This window comes from Plectropomus leopardus, chromosome 17, assembly GCF_008729295.1.
Source record: "Plectropomus leopardus isolate mb chromosome 17, YSFRI_Pleo_2.0, whole genome shotgun sequence".
Classification (NCBI taxonomy): Eukaryota; Metazoa; Chordata; class Actinopteri; order Perciformes; family Serranidae; genus Plectropomus; species Plectropomus leopardus.
Genome location: NC_056479.1, coordinates 2,550,556 through 2,571,447, shown reverse-complemented (window position 1 = coordinate 2,571,447; position 20,892 = coordinate 2,550,556). Strand labels below are relative to the sequence as shown.

The following is a 20,892-nucleotide window of genomic DNA, read 5'->3' as shown; positions in this document are numbered from 1 at the left end:
CAAACAACAGACTTGCGTGTGGTAGTCTGGTGTTCACTTCCCATTTGATAAGATTTTTTTACGCTTTACCATGTGCCTCTGTGCCCTTGTTGCCTTATCCTAACTATCCATGTCAGTATGCGCATTTGTTGATGTTCTGGTATTAATAATCATGTGCTGTGGTGGCTAAACATAACCATGTAGGTCTACCATGTCATCCCACCATTTATAACAGCATCCTAGAACATAAACAGCAGACGCAGAAGGATAACTAAAATGTAATTAAGTAGTTGTGGTAGTCTATTGCTAAGGGGCAATATGTGAAGTGTTGGGACCCCTAGGGATGAATGGTAATCAGTTTCTCAAAGCTTTAAGTTTGGTCACAATTTGCTGCTCTTTGTTTCATTAATTTTAATTTTAGTACTCTGCAGAAGTAAAAGCATACCCATCAACCTCAGCTGTACTTTGTTTTAGTGCTAATTAGCAATTTAGCATTAGCATGAAGCATGAATACTTACAATTTTTTTAACTAGGAAAAAAAAGGTCACCTCTTTAGAAAATGTAATGCTGGTAAACGTATTAGCAGTTGAACATTAGTATGAAAGTAACTTATTCAGACAATGTAAAATGTTATCTGACATATCAAGGAGGCTTAAGATATAGTTTAAAGGTTTAGTCTGTTGATTAAAAGTTTAGGTGACCATATTGTGCTTTGAATTCCTAAAAACATTCCCAGGTAGATTAAACTTCAGTGAGAACATACAGGTTTGTAGAAACTAAGCACACTAAAACACTGTTCCCGGTTTTCTCTCCTCCCTCTTGTCTTTTTCTTTGTCTTGCTGTCTGTCTTGTTTCAGGCTGGAAGTTAAATCCAGTGGTCAGCGCTGTCTACAGCCCAGAATTCTATGCAGGTAGGAGGACATGCCCTTCTCCATCTGTCACCATCTCCTTTGTCGTTATCTTCCTCCTCCTCATTCATTTTGTTCTTCAGCTTCTTCGACATCTTCATTTTCTCCTTCCCCCCAACCACCCCTCCTTCCGCCCCCCTTCATTTTAACCTCTGTCACCTCTCCCTCATCTGCTTTCCTTCCAAGCAACATATAACCAGAAAAAAGTCTGTTTTTAGCCTGGGAACTATGCTGACTCGGACAAACGCAACAACAGACTGTCATCTCTGCTACAAAACAAACCCACATTCGGCAACCGCCACCCTCACGCCATCTTCAATATTTGCCTTTCACCTCCCCCCAAACCACAGCTCATGCCCCTCCCTGTCATTAACAATGGCCATTAAGGTTAGAAATACCTGGATTTGGTGATAAGAAGAAGAGAGACAGATAAAAGAGTGTGGCAGAGGAGAGGAGTGAAGGAAAGCAAAGGACAAGAGAGAAGGAAATCTAATTGTCCATTTCTGCAAGGACATTAAATGGTGTGAAATATATTTTGTAAATTAAAATCAATAGTTTCAATTTCTCCAGACAGTCGTTTGCCTAATTCACCCCCACGTTCTTTTAATTACAAAATGGCTTTGTATTGATTTACCTTTGTTTCACCTTTTGAGTATCCAAAATGCCATTGGGGCATGTGCGTGTGTTTTGCCTGGATGTGCACATGTGCGAGGGGTGTGCAAGCATTTCAGACTCTTTCTCTATTAGTAATTTGTGCTATTACCTTATTAACAGGTAATGATTGCAGCCGCTCAGGATAGAGGCCAGGACCTGTTCTTATGGTTAATTGGTTTAGATGTTTTGATAGCGGAGCAGGTTATGATTCACGAGGGAGTGTTAAATACTCACCACATTACCACAGCAAATTTCTTGAGCCATGTTTCCACCCAGCAGTTCAGGTAAGTTCACTTCAGTTCACTTCAGTTCATTACACATTAGAATGGTTAATGTTCTGATTCAAGACTAAAAGGTGGACATAGAAACTGTTGGTTGATCAAGAGACAATAGCGGGTACACATTTAAGTCACTTGTGGCAAAACATCCATCAGCCTGGCAGAGTTTAGCAGTGGAAACAGCGAAACTGGGAGTAAAACAAACGATTATCTGCTAGGGCAGTTGGACTTGATCCTTACAACTTATGGAAGAACCATCAGTCCATGGACACTGACATGTGGCCAGAAATCACTTATCCTAACATAACCTGATTTTGATGAAAATACCCAGTGCAAAACCTGAAGGCATACAAAAGCCATGCCCACACATTTCAAAGTTAATTTATTTCATCAGCCACTAGATTTAAAAACAAAGCAAAACTGAAAATGATATTCAGAAAAAAGCTAAATGGGAACCACAAATCCACATTTTGGTGCCTGGATTCTAATTGTTTTTGTGAATTGCAGCGATCCATTTGCTTCTCTTTTCTTTGTCTTTTGGCAGTCTGTAAAAAGATTGTGGATGTAACTGCAGTGACTTCCAAGTGCTGTGACTTCACGTGCATACCCTCTATCGTCACTGATTATGTACTGGTTAAAAACTGCCACTTTGACAGTGTTTGGACATACATCCAACATGGCATCAATTGAGAATGCAGCCACACTGAACTAACTCTACCTAATTTAACTTGGAATTTGCTTATGAGGTCTTGTGACTTAACTTAGACTTTCCATAAAGGACTTAAGACATGACTTGGGATCTCTAGACTTTTCACATGCCTTGGAGTGACAGAGTGGCGATAAGTGACAACTTGAAATGAGAACGTGTTGGTTTACCTTGTTATCAATTCCCAAGTTTGGTTTTGCCAATTTTCTAAAAATTTGGTTGAAAAGTTTGTTAAATTTACATAGAAACCCAACTAAAAATGAGTCCCAGTAGTTCTCCATCTGCATATGCTAAGCATTCATTTTCATCCAAGCTGTATGAAAACAGCAAAGTGGAATAGCATTGGTGGGAGCATCACTGTGACTTTAGGGGTAGCCAGGCCACTCGGTCCTAAAATCAAGGTGACAAAAGATGAATAGGAACAATTACCAGTCTTACTCCTCTCCTTGTCTCTCTTTGAGAAACTCTTATCCTTTGGCTCAAACCTTTCATTTTTCATCAGGTCAATGAATGATTCACTGTTTCTATTAGCATTTTATTAGATCTCCTTTTTGAGGAGATGTATAATTAGGGTTGGATATGGCACCTCGATCTCCTTCTCAACCTTCACTCACCCGGGCTCTCAAATTAAGCTTTGTGTCAGTCGTCCCCAATTAAGATTAATGATAAATTAATAACAATACCACTGCAATAGCTCCACTCCAGCGCCACTCTCCCTATCTTTATTCTTTCTTCCTCCTCACAGTTTTTACACACCTGGAAATGGGAGAACACTTGACACATTCTCTCAAGAATTCAAATGCTAATGTCAGCTACAGTTGTACAGCTCTTTTTGCTCTACCAGACACTAGAAGCATGTTTACATGCACAGTTAAGTTGAATTGCAGTGATAGCTTGATTAGGCCATTTAATTAGAGTACTGTCCTTGTCCTTGTACTGTCCTACTTTTATATGCCCCTTTTCAGCTAGTTACTTGACTTTGACTGTCTTCTTTTTGACCTATTAGATCACAAACTAAAAAAACTGCAAACAGGTTGCATGTCTAAAGGGCCATCCACACCAAGCACTATAACTATGACCATAATGATCAGGATGTGAACATTCATGCTGATGAACAATAGCACTCTGTAAACAGAAGCACAGAGCACTTGCTATGCACTCCATAAATATGGATATTGATGACCTGCTACTGCTGTACGTTGCAAGGAGGTTGAAGAGAAACAAACAGAAAACTAGAAAGATATGTGTTCACCAAATTCTTCAAAGACAATAGAAAATAAGAAATCAAGCAGTCTATAATGATAATCGTTTGTTTTTTTGGAAGACAAGTTTCATTCATGAGTCAGCATCAGTTTGCTGATATTATGGCGACGGTAAAAGAGGACATCGGTGAAGACAAAACCAACTTCAGAGACCCCACAAGTGCCAGAGACCATTTGGCTGCATGTGTCAGCTCAAATTACATTTTTGTGTCATCTGCAGCCCAATATTAATATAGCTGTTAAGAGCTGTGATTGAGTGATTATACCATGTTAAAGGTCGGTACTAAATACCAAATCAAAGAGATAAGTTGCAATTATGAAGTCAATATTGTAAGCACTACTGAAACTTTATTTTGTAGAAAAATGTAACTGAAATGTCCTGATGACACCAGATTGAACACTTTAAATTCAGAATTTTTGGATCTAAATTCAAAATTCATTATGTAGCCCATAAACCATCATAATAAGGTGACGTTTTTTAATCAACACTCAGTACTTTTTTCTTTCATCTTCTTCTCCTGAGAGCAGTAAAACACTGCCCTCTACTGGCCAGAATCTGCTATAGTCAGGTAAAGTAGATGAATCAATTACTGATGACTAATTTTATACGGATAAAAGAAAACCAAACAGTAAAATAGTCCACAGCTTCATACATCTTTTCCAAAAATACATTTTGTGGTCCAAATTAGATATCAGGATCTATGTTAGAGGTGAAGTCTAAATAAGACACATTCTGATTGGATATTAGTATTTATATTGATCCACACAATATCATATGCTACTTTTGTTGCCGTTATAGTTGTAGTGTGGTCTCCACCATCCACTTGAGTTGGAATCTTTTTATAGTTATAGTTATTCATGGTGTGGATGGCCCTTAACTGTGACAACATGGGGAAAATTTTAGTGCTGTACATTTTGAATGTACTCTACACATTGCTTTGTGCCTTTTCCTTGTTTTGTTTTCTTCTTTCTTCTTTTTATGTTTTTCCCAACTTTCTTATAGAAACTTATGCTGTCTGACTTCCGACTCAAAGCCCTGTGCTGGACTAGGGAGCATGCGCAGGACGCATAGGCCAGTTTAGGTCTGACTGAAGTACATTCATGAAAGAACTGCATTACCCCCAGAACACCCAACTGTATTATCTGGGTGTGTTAGTCCAACTTCGAGGAATTTGACGTAGTACGATTCCAGTCAGACTATGGTGTTTACATGTATTTTAAAAGTCCAGTTTTCGTCAGACTAACGCAATAAATTAACTTTTCTTTTAACATAGTGTAAATGTACTGAGTGAATACTACGAAAATAACCTGTCTTAACCGGAAATTGTGCACTCATTCTTTGGATGTTGTGACATCAGGGAAGGTCTGCATCATTTTCTCTTCTCTGTCTCCAGTACCAGGATTTCCCTACCCCACAGCCAGTGCAGCAGCAGCATACAGAGGAGCCCACCTAAGAGGTCGAGGACGGACCGTGTACAACACATTCAGGGCGGCCGCTCCACCTCCCCACATTCCAGCTTATGGAGGGTGAGCAGTCTTTCTTTGCTTTCGTCCTGTTGTCATTCTTCCTCTTCGGTCTCTCCTTCTCTCTTCCCCTTATCCAATGGCAAGTCCTGAATCTCTATGCTCAGACTCAGCGAAGCGGTGCATGCCAGCCTCGCCTCACAGCGATAACACACTCCCCCCACTTCCACAGCATGCTGAATCAACCAATGGGCATGCTCCGAGACATGTGCCTTTGCACGGACTCATGGGAAATGATTGTCAATTTGGCCTTGTACTGTGGTGTCATTGAGAGAGGCTGTGTTCATGGCGGGAGGTCCTCCACTTTGTGACCACTTTTAGAGTTTAGCCTTTGCCACAAATAAATAAATAAATAAATAAATAAGAAGAAAAGAGAAAAACATGTTCCCAGCCCCAGCAGCATCTCTGGCTGACCCTCCATGGCTGATTGCTCTGGAGACGAGCCAAGCGGAGCTGTGTATTGTGGGCAGTCAGATCTGATTTGCCATTATTCTGGTGGCTCTTTTTATTTATTTTGCTCTTTATGACTGCAAGCAAATGGACACTAAGGAGGCTGGCTGGGAGTCTATTTAAGGATGGGAGCAGAGTTTTTTTTTTTTTCTGCTGCTCACACTGGTCAGATTCCATCTACGATTTATTGTGAGTTTTCAGTCACTGCCGTTATGTGAATATTAGGAATTTGTACATGGAGTAAACAGTTAGGCCCTATTTAACCACTGCAGAAGGAGAGGGCATTAAAACTGAAAAAAGCTAAGTTAAAACTCAAATAATAGAAATAAAAACATGTTGAACATAATGAATTTATGACAGTTTTTTCATCTTCCATATATTGTTGTGAGGAAGATTACATTCTCGTCATCGATCCACATACATCTGATGTTTTTGTCACATCAGTGGAAGCTTGACTGCTGTTCAAGTCACATGCTTGATAATTTTTTCTTTAAGTCTGTTTCTATTGCTCTTCATCACATTGTGATTTTTTATCAATACACCTTTTTTTCCACCAAGCAAAAACATTTTGCAGATCATTATTATTTATTTATTTTTTTTATATTTCTGGTATCTTCAGGTCACTTTTAATGCACAGATTGAAAACAGCACAGATAAATAGGTGGATGCAAATACATGTAAAGCTAAACATTGAGGACAGTAGCTCAGGGGGACCAGTGAGCATCACATTTTTCATCTGTACACAATACAAAGTTATGCAGCAAATAGAAAATGAGAGTGTCACTGAAACTAGATGACCAGAGGGTACAAACTTTTTTTTAAATATCAAATAACTTAAAACATATGATTTTCTCTTAAGATTAACATGTACTGTTTATTTTTTTATTCTGATAATAACCACATCTGCTGAAAATATAGAATATTATTTTTTGGTTACATTACATTTAAAATGAATATGAATGTTGCACTAATAAAGTAACAACTATAAATGAATGCTATTTCGTTAATCTCTGGTCTGTAACCATGATGTACAATTTCTCAAAAGAAAATGTAAATTTGATTTAATTTGTCATTCCTATTAACAAATCAATGCAAACGTCAAAAATATTTAAATAAAGTTGTTTTATTCTGACAGATTCCAAGAAAAATCATATCTAGATTAAAAATAATGAATCGTTTAAATGAATCTATGGTATAACATTTATATTTCATATTTGTTAATAAAATGAAAAAAAAAACTCAATACAAAACATTCCATCCAACACAGAGACATTAACCCTTAGGGCCCACTTTAATATTACACACACTCATATCGCTCCATTGACAAATTTCTTTTTTTTTTAAAAATCAAGCTTTGAAAACTATCATGCATTATTAGGATTTTCTGTTTGAATTTAATAATTTTGTCGTAATTTGGAACCAGCATCAGTCCTAATTATGAATATCAAATATTCTTTCATTTTCAGGATTTTAACCCTTGAAGTGCCAGGTTATTATTATGACTCCACTATGTTTTTAGGAGAAAAAAAAAAAACAATAAAATGAATTATTTTCAATATACTACATGCTTGGAAGATCATTAACCTGGGATATATCAGTGATTAGCAGCAGCATTGATTGTGACAGTGCACTTGTGGAAATAGCATGTATTTTCCCCACATGCAAAATATGGTAAATAAATAAATAAATGAATATGGTATTATCAGGTGAAAAATGGCAAAAATTATAAATTCCATGGCAAAAGCCCCAAATGACACACAGAAATAATACAAATACAATGCATGTTTTTATGCTTTGATGGCTGTGGGATCAAAAATTGCAGTTTGAATGGGTTTCATAGGAGCATTTTATTGCAATTAACAGGATGAATGTAATGATTTTGTTTCCACAGTGTATTTTAGACTTATTAGAGGAGCTGAGCTGGAAATTCACAGATTAAAAAAAAATACACAATCTTGCCTAAATGTATGCCATTAGCATGAACACAGCCAAAGTTATCAACAAAAAACCCCCCAAAAAACAAAGAAGAATAAAAAGCTTGTGTAATGCATTAAGCAATCCCTAACGGTTATATAAGATATTTCAGTGCTTCTGAAAACAAGCCCTGGAACTGTCACATAGGATCAGGGAGATATGTGTTTGGGTGAACAGCCAGGCATGGTCCTGATAAAGAGATATGTGCTACAGATTGTACTTTCATTAACGCTGCTGCACCGCTTAATTGCCCCAGTGGCAGTCAGATGGTGAATTATTAATGTGGACCGTGATGTATTTTTATTAAAACTGTCTCAAGTGGCGGCGACCCGACTCCAAATAGATCCTGTGACACGGCTAGAGAACTGAGTTTGCTTTTGTGTGTGCATGTGTGTGTGTGTGTGTGTAAACTTGTACTTGCCACATGGTGAGGATCAATGTTATTAAGCAATAAAGCGAGGACACTTTTGACAAGTGAAGACATTTTGGCTAGTCCTCACTTCTTCAAAGGTCTGTCTTTGGGTTAGGACTTAATTTTAAGGTTCAGGTTAAGTTAAGTTAGGTTTAGGATCAAGTATTTAGTTGTGATGGTTAGGGTCAGGGTAAGAGTGTGTGTGTGTTCATTTTCTTTATGTCTCAAAGAGGGCCTGACAGGACAGCCTATGGTATCAATAAACCAGTGTGTACATGTAACTGCTGCAGTACCACAGAATACATTTTAATGAGTGAAGCAGCTTTCTGGCCACTTTGACATTTGAGAAGTTATTGGTTATCGGAGATAGCTCAAACGGTGTGTTACCAGTCTATTGGCTGTAGAAATTGGAAGCTTGGTCCTCCGAGGAGCCATTTTTGTTGAGCGGAACTCCATCATGATGCAGCACTGACAGCAACATCCTGCCGTTTTATTGGAGGCTGGATGAGAAATGCTTTCTCTCTCACACAGATAAACTTGCATAATCTCGGCACTAATAGTCCTACGGTGCTTTCATATCTTTAGACAAGGGATTCCACTGCAGATCAGGACACAAGAATAGAGAAACACGCATTTATGAAATGGCAATCAGATGTCTTTGTCATGCATGACTTTAGCAACCTTATCTCCAGCTGGTGGAGGCGGGGCCTGTTCATTCCTATGAAAGTTGTTGAGTGGTGCACGAAGCCAAAAGAGTTCAACTTCCCAGGAGTGAAATTATTATATTATCTTTAACATTGTCAGATAACAGGGAACATTCCCACAACACTGGCTAATGTTACCTACACAATGAAATAAGGTTTTAAAGAAAACATTTTATTCTAATGTTCAAAGAACGTTTTAAGGATGTTTATCATTTCAAATAATGTCCTTGTTATGTCCACCTCATTTTAAGACAGACAGGGCACAAAGATGGGTGCAAGGTTGTTTGCTACTTACAGAAGGAGGGTGCTGGACATAAAACTGGTCTGAAACTGGCAATAAGAGTTATGCTGCTTTGTCCCCGGTGTAAGAAAAAGCCCTAAAGGAACCTTTATACAGCAACGGTTACTTGCATGAAAATATTAAACTTTCGTTGTGGTTCGGCCTTGCATTCATATGACAACATTTTGGTGGTCTGAAAACGCAAATTTTGAAACCAGGTTCCAGAGTGTAATCTTTTGAAAATGCAACCCACACACACAGCCACACTTCACGCATGCATGTGGTGTTCTTCTATAGTGTGTCATTACAAAGTTACACCGCCAACTACTGGCCTGGCATGCATACTACAGCGTTAAGAATCATTCTCATGGGACCAGGATTTTTAAAAAATGCAACGAAAAGACTTTCGAACGAAAAGAATTTTTAGTAGCCCCATTCTTATCTAAACACGACCTGAGTGTGCTGGATCCTACTCCTGTTACATTCCTACATAAAGTCTTTACTTATATTTCCCAATTTATACTCCCAATAATATCGGTTCAAACTGTGCAAGCTGTGTACTAAAGAGAGGTCTACGCTCCTTGACATAACCCTAAAATACTTTTTGCATATGAAATGCAAAATTGCATAGTTGGAATGAATACTTTAACTAAATCTAAAATAAATTAATTCCAGATATTTTTGTTGATAAGTAAATAAAATACATTTTAAAAAATTATAGTAAAATATAAATCTAAGGCGCTGATTTTTGTCCCCTGATTCTCTCCAGTGGCTTGCATTGGGTCAGTAGTCTATAAAGATCACTATAAACATTTTAAGTTAAACACACAGTCTGAATATAATGCTGCTGATTGGACTCCATGACATAGTGAGAGTATTTTTGGACCTTCCCAGCCTCCTTACCCAGCCATTAGAGAGCAGAGAGGGGTGCCTGCTGTATTTCCCCTTCGCCTCTGCCCCTCTTATGTCTTTTCTTTTGGGGGGTTGTGTTTTGGACCGTGGAGATGGGGGTTGGTTGGTAGCTAGCCCAGTGCCTGCATGTCAACATGCACTAATATGGATGTTTTTGTTTTATTGTGTGTTTGTTTGTCTGTTTGTTTGTGTTTGCATCCTCTGCAGTGTTGTTTACCAGGATGGATTTTATGGTGCAGATATTTATGTAAGTATTATTTACTGGTATGACATTGCATGCTACACCGCCATGTCCGTGGTTTCTGCCCTGTTGCTACGCACATGCAAGCCTCCAACCCTCCATGCTCATAAATGGCTTCACCTTCAGCTGGGGGAGCGGGTAGCTGGTCATGTTTTCAGATTACAGGCCCAGCAGAGAGATTGTAGACCACAAACAAAGGCACAAGCCACACTCTTAGCAAGTGGAAAAGGAAGCTGTTTTTCTAGGTGTAAAAACCCATTCTGCAACCACATACATAAGGGGAGAACATTGTGAGGCTTCAAAAATGGAAAATTGACTCTAGGAATCTCACAATTGGATTAGACTCAGATTCTTGTGTCAGAATTTGATTCACAATCAATTCTTGATTCAATAATTAGAAAGAAGCACTATTTCCAGGCTCTATATGCAGTGCACTGTGAGCCAAACTATTCACCCATGTTGTGAGTCCACTAAATTTTACTTTTGTGAAAGTAACTGGTCTTAATGAAGTTCACTCTCTGACCAAATATATAAAGGAAAGTGCAGGAGTAAATGCATTATTTTTATTTGGAAATGCTTGAAATGTGCAGCAGTGTCCTGCCAGTTTAAGTCTAATAAAACAATTTAATCTCTGATAATTACAACATTGTAGCTTTTGACCTCAGTCCATCCCTGGTAACAGAAATGAAACTAAACTTTATAAAAGAGGGAAAGGTCATGATGTCAATGACAGTGTTCAAAGTTTGCATTGGTGCCAGACTTTGATGCCACTTCTATTAAAATTAATGGAGCAGGCATTTCACACTGTAACCCATCATGTCTTTGTTGTTCCACCATTGACTGAAAAATGTTTCCACAAAATATACAACATATGATAAGAGATGTTGACTGATGTTTCAATTTAAACATGCTTGTTTGTTAACCTTGTTGATGGTCTCAAAACAGATCATGGCTTTGTCAGGCAGCTACAGATCACTCAGTTAAAGCCCCTGTTGGGTCCAGGCAACACGTTCTCATCCCAAGTTGTCACACTGATGCCTTGTAAGTGGACTTCCACGTCTACACATTACACTTTAGGTATCCTTCTGTGTTTGCTATTTAAGTTCCGGGATGCCGCTACCGTGATTTCACCGGAATCACATGGTGGGATGATGCTGCACATGGTTATGGTTAAACAACAAAAGCCCATGGAAACCAACGATGGGACGTCAACAGACGCACATGGTGGCACGGATTATTAGGAAACAGGCACATGGTCAGGTTTAGAAAAATGGAAAAAAAAAACCATTCAGACAGAAAGCAAAACACAAACTCCCTCATGAAAGTCAGGGGTTTGTTGGACCCATCCAAGTCAAGTCAAGTCAAGTCAGTTTTATTTATAGAGCCCATTATCACAAAACATGGTTTGCCTCAGAGGGCTTTACAGTGTACGACATCCCTCTGCCCTTAGACCCTCACATCACCCAAGGAAAAACTCCGAAAAAAGAACCCCTGAACAGGGGAAAAAAAAAGGAAGAAACCTCAGGAAGAGCGGTACAAGGATGATGAGGGATCCCTCTTTCAGGACGGACAGACGAGCAATAGATGTCGTAAATAACAAATGAAATACAATCATGGCAAAAAAGGAAAGAGAAAGAGAGAGGGGGAGAGAAGGGGGAGAGAGGGGGAGAGAGGCACGGCAATAATAGAAACAGATGCATGTCATATTACAATAATGGTAGGTGTGAAATTATTAATTGCACTCTATGATCCACCACCCCTCTTTCTCACCCTATAGGGACCTTCACACCCCTTATATTATGTTGTTACTGGCAGCATTTCAGCCTGACAACATCCTGCGGCGTATCATGCAGACATGAGAGGTTCCATCCAGCTACGTTCTCAAGTGAAGCCGCCCTATCCACATATCATGCTGCTATGGCAGGTGCCATCCAGTTGTCTGTCAGTTTTTAATAACCCCATGAATGGTTGCCTGGCCACGTTCTCGGCTGTTGCCATCCAGCAGCTTATCATGCAGACACGAAAGGTGGCTTTTGGTGCCGAGATCTTACGCCGAAAAGCACTAGTTAGTTAACGCTACCTGCTGTTAGGAAAAAGATTTGAATATTACATTAATAACATTAGTTGCCTAACTTTAGTATGAATGAAGCAAAATACAAGGCACTGTTATGTAGCATTACGATAAGTCCAGCTTCTGTGGATTTTTACGTAACTCTCAAGTCCAGTCAGTATAATTATCAGAGCCATTGATAAACTGATCTGGTTGTAATTGCAGTCTGGTTGATGTAACGTTAGCTATCTTAGGCCAAAAGGGGCCTTGAAACAGATCTATGATCTGGTCGGAGACCAATAAAAAAAAAAAAAAGAAAAAGAAAAATACATTAAAAACATCAGTCAACATCATGTAATGATTATTTTATTTTATTTTATTTTAATTTGGGGAAGCATTTTTTGCACCAATGCAAAATCCGTATGATATTACTGACATCGTGGCCTTTTTTTTTTCTTTTTTTTTTTAATAGTTTCCTTTGGGGACACTTACTTATAAAGAAATAAAAAGTAAGTCATGAAAATGTAGAACACTGGTAGCATTTCATCCTGGATGGTGTCACAAAACAGGAATAAGTCAAATCTATCAAAATACATTTCTACTGAGCTTACACTCACTTTGTGAAACACGTATGTCATGTTCTCTCGAGTAGATCACTCTTAAAATCTTTTTTTTCAAACTAATGCTGTCTTGAAGGTTTATTGTAAGATGCACATTGTGACACTTTGTGAGGAATCACAGCATGGTTGTAAAATTGACCAACAATATTGGTTACAAAAACATTGGTTTAGTCCTTCAACCACAGTTTGAAAGAAAAAGGTTTTCTATCATGCTCAAACAATACAAGGACTGATTGCCATTCTGCAATCAGAAAACGGAATACCTTATTCAATTACAAGGGGATCAAATTAATTGAAAATATGGTAATTTAGAAGCGTGTTTGGTCAACTTAAATAGCAGATTAGATAAGATAGAAAAAGAGAGTTTAAATGTTGATGAAAGACCACTTGTTCTCATTCCAAGGTCATCAAAAAACAACTGATAAGAGACGAGGCTTCAAAAATTGCAGACACAGTGCTGAAAAATGCAAATATAATTAGCTGAAGCTCAATCCAAAATAAAGATTCTGGCGTTGGCTTTCACTTTTGCTCGTAATACTGTTAACAAACACTAACCAACAATTCCTGGATGCAAACCTGAAACAACATCACTTTTCTACTTTCAGACACATTTCACACATAGTCAAACCTTTGAACCACCAGCAAATTGGTGTGATTTCTTAAAAAAAAAAAAAAAAAAAAAAAAACATGGTAAAAAAGGCAATGAGCAACTCAGTAAGAAATGTTCCACAAATTAAAAGAAGTTATTGGGTTTAGGGAGTTATTTTTAAAATAAATAGGGAAAATTGTCTTGGGAGAAATGTTCGGGGAAAAAAGAAAAAGCTAGGTAAAATACTATAAGCTAGGTTAAAAAAACAACTACATTTATAAGGTTTGTTTTTGTTTTGTTTCTTTTTTTTTTTAACTAATTTTGTTTTGATTTTAGTTTTTAGTAATTTCTTGTTGAATTTCGGGCAATTTCTTCTTTCTTTGCTCATTGCCTTCTTCTCATGATTTTGAAAGAAATCAAGCCAATTTTGCTCATGTTTCAAAGGGTTAAGTTGCCAATGAAAGTTAATATGTGACAGATTTGATATGGTAAGTAGTTTTGTAAAGAAGCTATAAAAATATGATGGATTTGCTGTACTATTTTTCACTAAAAATCTGGGACACATTGAGCGCAGTTTTCCCGTAGATTAATTTAAAAATTACAAGGATGAATAAAAGACACACCTCCAAAACATCATCAAGGTAAACGGGTACTTTAACCTGACCATATTTCCCTGGAAAACTGTTCATGCAGTGCCAGCATGACTTTAAGGCTCAATATTGCTCATTACTCAGACAAAAAGTCATTTGACTGGCTGTTATCTCACTGATGGAATCGGTGCTTCTAAAATAAATAAAGAAATAGGTTAACCCTTTGCAACCTGAGCAAATAGATTTGATTTCTTCTTTTGTCTTTTCTTCCTGAAAATTAGTTTAAAGAATGATGTAAAAATAAGGGAAAAAATAAAATATAAGGAAATCACACACACACACACACACAAAATAATTACTTTTGAATACTTAACTTTAATTATGATTATTACCATTGATACAAACTTTTTTTTTTCCTTAGACATTCTCCCCTAGCTTTCTAAAAACAATTTTCTAAATCTACTAATTGCTTGCAGTTTGTAGAACATTTCTTACCAAGTTGCTCATTACCTTTTTCCCATGTTTGTGAAAGAAATCGCACCAGTTTGCTCAGGGTTCAAAGACTTACTTGTAAAAGGTGTCTTAAAGCAGCACAAGAGAAGTGATGTCGCTCCAAGTTTCAAAGAGTTGAAAGTTGCCATTGTTGTTTGAAGCCATTGAGGATGTTACTTTTATATAATTAGTTGCGTGAGGGCAGCGCGACAGCATGAGTGTGGGCTTGCATCCTTGTTGCCAAAACTACTGAAAGTCAGTGAAAACGGATGGATGGACAGGAAGCAGAGTCCTGCGCGGCCCCTCTTCCTTCAGTGAATCAGCAAATGTGATGGATTGGCCGTTCCCTGTGTGAGATTATGTGTGTGGAGCGGCCAAACCTTGACCATATGCACACACACACGCACGTCTCCTTTTCAAACACAATCCGCACGCACACACACATACATGCATACAGAGTTGTAGGGTTGCCATTAGTCACTCAGTCAGGAGTGACAGTCCACAGTGGCTGGTGACTAACACAGGCCAACCTGTTCATCTTCCTGCCACGACCCATCATCACACACGCTAAGTATCACTTACTCGCCTCCTCACTTTATAGTGGTAATAATACATTGCTCATGTCAGGACAGACACACTGTCTCAGTCGTAGAGCATGGAAGGGTGGAAGGTGAAATGATGTGAGAAGTGCTGGAGTTGTCACTGAGCCTGGAAGAAAGAAAAATGGCTTTTGTTTTATGATAAATTAAAGCAGGGCTTTTGAGCCATGTGCCATTTGCAGCCAACAGCCTGCTGGCTTTCACTGGAACACAGAGAATACCAAGCTGTATTATAACTACTCACAAATGAACAAAAAGAAGGGCGAAACAAAACCAAATTTCCACCACAGTAAAAAGTGGTGGATGGAATCAAAACAGATGCATCTGTTCTCTAACTTTTACCAAGATGGCAGCTAAAGCTAAAGTATGGCAATGTCTGAACATTCAGAGAGAAAGAGCCAAATCATATTCACCAATTTAACGTGTATACAGAACACAGACAGCTAATGAGAAAAATTACAAAACCGTTAAACTTTACTTAAAACACTGAACTCAACAGGCTTGTATTTGGAAAAGCCATCTACATATATGGATCAGGCTTTTTTTTTCCTTTCATGCAAAATTGTTGCTCAGCTAATATGGATGTACAGTCAAATAGTCCATTTAAATCTGTCTTTTGTTTTTGCATCTGTCTTGTTTACTCTGCCGATATTACTTTGTTGCTGCTCATACTTCTAGTAAAATAAACTTAATGATTGATTTGTAGAGAATCTTACCAAGCTAACCATGTGTGTAGCACGTCCATATTGACAAAAGTTTAAACATTTATATTTTTATGCGCTAGCTAAGCAGCTAACTGACATCTCCAGTGGGTCACCAATAACCCAGTTTATACATCTAAAGAATTTTTATGAAATAAATGTCATGGTAACCAGACAGAGCCTCTAATTGGCCTTTATTTGTCAAAATGTGTTTCCACACCGGGCTGCTAAAAGGCACTGGGTGTCTCATTGGAACTATTAGAAATTGCTGTTGTCTGTATGATGGTTTACTGAGTGGACCACTGGCCCAGTGGCCAAAAGGTTTGATCAATCTGCCTTAACCTGAAAAAAATGAGCAAGGAAGACACTGAAAAAAAATTTGACCACAAAGAGAGCTAATAACAATAACAACAAATAAATAACACGAAAAAGGGCAAAATGTTCAAAAAAGACGAATCTTGTGACGTGAGCCTCCCTTCACCCCCTCCAACCCCACCCTTATCAAGAAAAAGGTAAAAGTGGGTAAAAAAAAAAACAAACCATAAAACAGAGTGATGAACACAAGAATGCCAAGAAAATATGCCAGATGACAGAGTGATGTTTAATGTTACAGTTAATATTGGGGAAATATTACCAACAATACTAAGTAATTGATACCAGTTCATGTTTGTTGTTTGTTTTGGTTTTTTCTTCGACTTGGGTCATTGTAAAATTGTAATTTTTTGTAGATTGTAGATTTTTTAGTATTTTTTAATTTTAATTTTTTTCATTTGAATATCTTAAATCTTCAAGTCTTAAAGTTATCTTGCCTTAAGCAGCACTAACCCCAGTAGTAGTATGCGAGTAGTAGTAGTAATTATATCTCGACAATCTGTTCGAATGCAACATAGATGCAATTATGCCTCTGATAAAGTAGGGGGTGGCAGTTTTCAACCTCAAAAGCAATGGTTGCAATGTGCCGTAAAACATTAAAAAAATGAGGCCACTACGCTCGGTAACAGGAAGTACCAACACATTTGAACCATGAATTGATGCAGTAAATGCAGTTTGACATTCAAAATTTCTTTGAGGAGGACCCCCAGACCCTACTCTGAATATGTGTTCCCCCAAATGTTAAAAAAAAGGTACACCCTTATGTAGAATCTCTACAGGAATTTCTATGACCCAACCCAACTGCTCAAATAAATGTGGCATTGTACGTTTCTGCAAACCACAGATACATTTATACTTTATTATGTTGCAAGTACACTGAAACTGTTCATTTCATCAATACTTTGGCTAATGTGTGATTAGGTTTAGGCACAGGAACCACTTGGTTATCATCAGGAAAGGATCATGTTTTGGATTTACCTCCCCAGTTTGGGGGCACAATCCCTGCTGGAGATGTCTCAACAAAAAACAATCACTTTTAGTTGCACTGCTCCAGCATCAAATGCAACAATGTGTTCGTAGAAAATAACCAATATTGTTGCGGATTCTGCAAAAATCATCCATGTATGGTGCCTAACTGGTGCCTAACTGCTTCAACTTCAATTAGTGTTTGGGCTGCCTTGGATTTTTAAGTTGACTGAATTTGAGAGGACAAGATGAATCATTACAAAATTACCTTAACCTTTATTCTCAATTCAGTCAACTTAACATTTGACTCAATGCTTGACAGGCGTAAAATGCCATCCACCATCTCTTCCACCTCCAGATGACAAAGTCAGCTCATGAAATGTATTACTTTATGTTGATACAATACATATGAACCATACAAATGTAATGTATCCTTGGTTTGCAGTAATGTACAATGCCAACATTTTCTTCTGGCGACTGGGCTGCTGGTTTGAGAAGGGACATTTGTTGCATGGCTTTCCCCCACTTCCCTCTGTCTCATTTCCTGTCTGTCTCTATTTGTCTTCTCAAATCCTCCAAAATACTTTTTTTAAAATGCATAGCATAATTTCTTTTTTTGTGCACTTTTCAACATCTTTGGCGGATGGTCATTGTTAATGATGATGTTGATGTATCCGACGACTAGCATTTCTGCATTTGCTTGTGTTCCTATATATGCAAAATGTTTTTTGTAATTTGTAATGTTTTATTCATTTGCTTGGTTTTGTCCAGTTGCATCATGTCGGGCTATCTCAGCTGGAACACTCACCAGCAGTACGGCTAAAATGTTCAAATGTGTTGTCTTGAGTAGGCTTGGGCGGTATCTATTTTTTCATACCCTCATACCTTCCTGGAATTTCCCTGGGGTTTACAGTATATGATGATATCAGTGTGCAGTGCTAACACTCCCCAGCATTGCCTATCAAATAGTTCTGCAGGCTGTTTTTCCATTTCAAGTCTACTTAAGTGCAAAAAATGCACCAATGAAACCCATTCAAACTGCAATTTTAAATCCCACAGCCATCAAAGCATAAAAACATGCACTGTATTATTCTTGGTGTCATACTGGGGTTTTGCTTTGGAATAGGTTTTTTTTTACTATTTTCTATCTGATGATGACATTTTTAAAATATTGGGCATATGGAGAAAATATATGCTATTTCTACTAGGTGCACTGTCACAAACAATGTTGCTGCAAATTATTAACATTTCCTAGTCTGTGATAACTAAAAAACAAAACAAAAATTAATAATAATGACAATTGAATGATATATGGAAAATAATTATTTTTTGTGCTTTTTTTCACCTAAATTTAAAGGGTTAAAATTGTGAAAATTAATGAATATTTGACATTTATGATTAGGACTGATGTTGGTTAAAAAATCTAAGATATATAATATACTTATATGTATAATGTTAATGTAAATAATAAAATAATATTAATGTATAATATTTTTTAAAACTTGATTTTGAAAATTGCATTTTGTGTGCAGAGTGGTGTGAGTGTGAATATTTGACACTGTGAAAAAATACTAACGTATAAAAATCAATGTTGCTGCTAATTATTGACATATCCCAGGCTGTGATAATAATAAAAATAAAAAATACATAGCATATAGTAAAATAATTGAATTGAAAATAACAATAACAATAACATTTTTTTCTTTTTTTAAATCTGAAAACATGGTGGCATCATCACAAAACCCTGGCATTTAAAGGGTTGAAATTCTGAAAATTAATAAATATTTGATATCACCTATAAGGACTGATGTTTTAAAAGAAAATAATGTATAATATTTTTTAAAGCTTAGTTTTGAAAAGCACACTTTATGCGCAGAGGGATACAAGAATTAAAGTATTGTTGAATACTATACTATACTATACTATACTACAGCTGAATCGTACTGTTCAGGCCAAAATTTTAGCTCCCTAGCTGTTAAATTCTCCATTATGTTCCCGCCCTAGTCACTAACTGTGTCTGTCTGCTGTCTGGTGCTGAGCAGGTAGCATACAGAGGGTTTATCAGAGTTTCTTTTTCACCACTCAGCTTTCTGTTGTATGTTTATTTCATTATGTGCATGCTGTAATTTGGTTGAACATAGAACTGCTGTGTGTGATCTCTGTTGCTGCTGGTGTGTCGTGTGTGTGCATGCAACTACGCGAGCTGGTGTGTATTAATTTGCACTTGTGATGTGTAGAGGAGGGGAGTGATCTGGCGGGTCAGGAGACAGTGCAGGATTCACTGAGCACATTAGATGACACTGCGGTGCTGACACTAAACAATACTGTCGTACAGTATGCAGCACTCTGTCAGCACTGCAGTCTGACAGAGTGCTGACACTACAGTGAGCTTCCTGGCTGCCACATGCACTAACAGAAAACTGGCATCAGTAGGACTTACACAGAATGTTTCATAAATGAAAAACAAAATAAGTAAGGAATAATTCACATCCAGTTGTTTTTTTTTTTTTGAGAATATATACAGTTAAACATACCAGGACAATTTTACTCTTATTCCAAATGTTAGGGACTTTGTTGAAGCCCTCTGCCAATCTTATCAACTCCCTGCTCACACACATGAAAATTTGTCATGGTGTCAGGCCATCGTTTCAGACTGCAATATAAGAATAAAATCCGTCATAAAATTGAATGATTTCACGGGACCTGCTGTGATTCCTCTGCTTTTTCTCTCATTTGAGAGTGCAGAGATCAATGAGAAAAAAACCTTAGTCACACTGCTGTCACTAAGGAATTCACATCATTCCCTTCAAATTCATACATTAACCTTGATTCTAAATTTGACTGTGATTTGAGTTCTTAAGTCATGTGAGGTCCAATTAAAACATTTATTTTGAAAATAAGGAAATTACATAGGTAACATTATACATAAAGATAATGCTAACAGTAATAAAAACAAAACAAAAATATGCAGCATATTACATCATTCAAGCAACTTTTTAAAATAAATTCAGCATTTTAAAGGTATTATTATGATAATTTAATTAAAACATAACTAGAAAAAACACCTTTCAGAATGATTTCATCTTCACCTTAACCAAGTTGGCGCAATTTATCAAGATAGCTAATAATACAGAAAAAATCCCCAAACAACAACAACAACAAAAGATACAGTTAAAAAAAAAGTTTTATGAAATAAAAAAAATGCTTTGTCTAATTTGGAAATACCATCTTCTTTACACTTTTTGGCTAGTTGAAATATCATATATAGCGTATTAAATATTGTTATTTTACATACAAATTTTACATGAAATATCTGGGATATTTACATATACTATAGGTATAAAAGCCCATTCACATTCCCAGGTCCTCAATGCTTTGTCACCCGGGTGTGTGATATTCACACTACATGCACCCTTGAGTGTTTCTGTGAGATGCAGATATCAGCTAACTCCAACGTACTCTGACACAGTATAAAAAGAGCCAGAAAGTCCACATAGGGCAGCAGGGGGGTTAGATAGATGGTTTAAGCAACACCAAACTTTCACCCTAGAGATCACAGTATGTGTCCCGTGTGAAACCAAAAGTCTTTAGGTATTGTTGACACATACTATGGTCACTCATGCGTTGCG

At 37.3% G+C, this 20,892-nt stretch overlaps 1 protein-coding gene across 9 annotated transcripts in view; it reads left to right on the top strand.

Moving 5' to 3' along the window:
- Positions 1 to 20,892, top strand: part of rbfox1 (RNA binding fox-1 homolog 1) — a 198,296-nt gene that overhangs the window by 159,171 nt on the left and 18,233 nt on the right. For 6 of the 9 annotated variants that reach the window (XM_042505386.1, XM_042505384.1, XM_042505383.1 and 3 more), the window contains exons 7-9: positions 837 to 890; positions 5,182 to 5,314; positions 10,251 to 10,290. In XM_042505386.1, coding sequence (XP_042361320.1) covers positions 837 to 890; positions 5,182 to 5,314; positions 10,251 to 10,290 — 227 coding nt within the window. The remainder of the gene's footprint in view (positions 1 to 836; positions 891 to 5,181; positions 5,315 to 10,250; positions 10,291 to 20,892) is intronic. The other 3 variants (XM_042505391.1, XM_042505390.1, XM_042505389.1) reach the window with 1 other exon arrangement.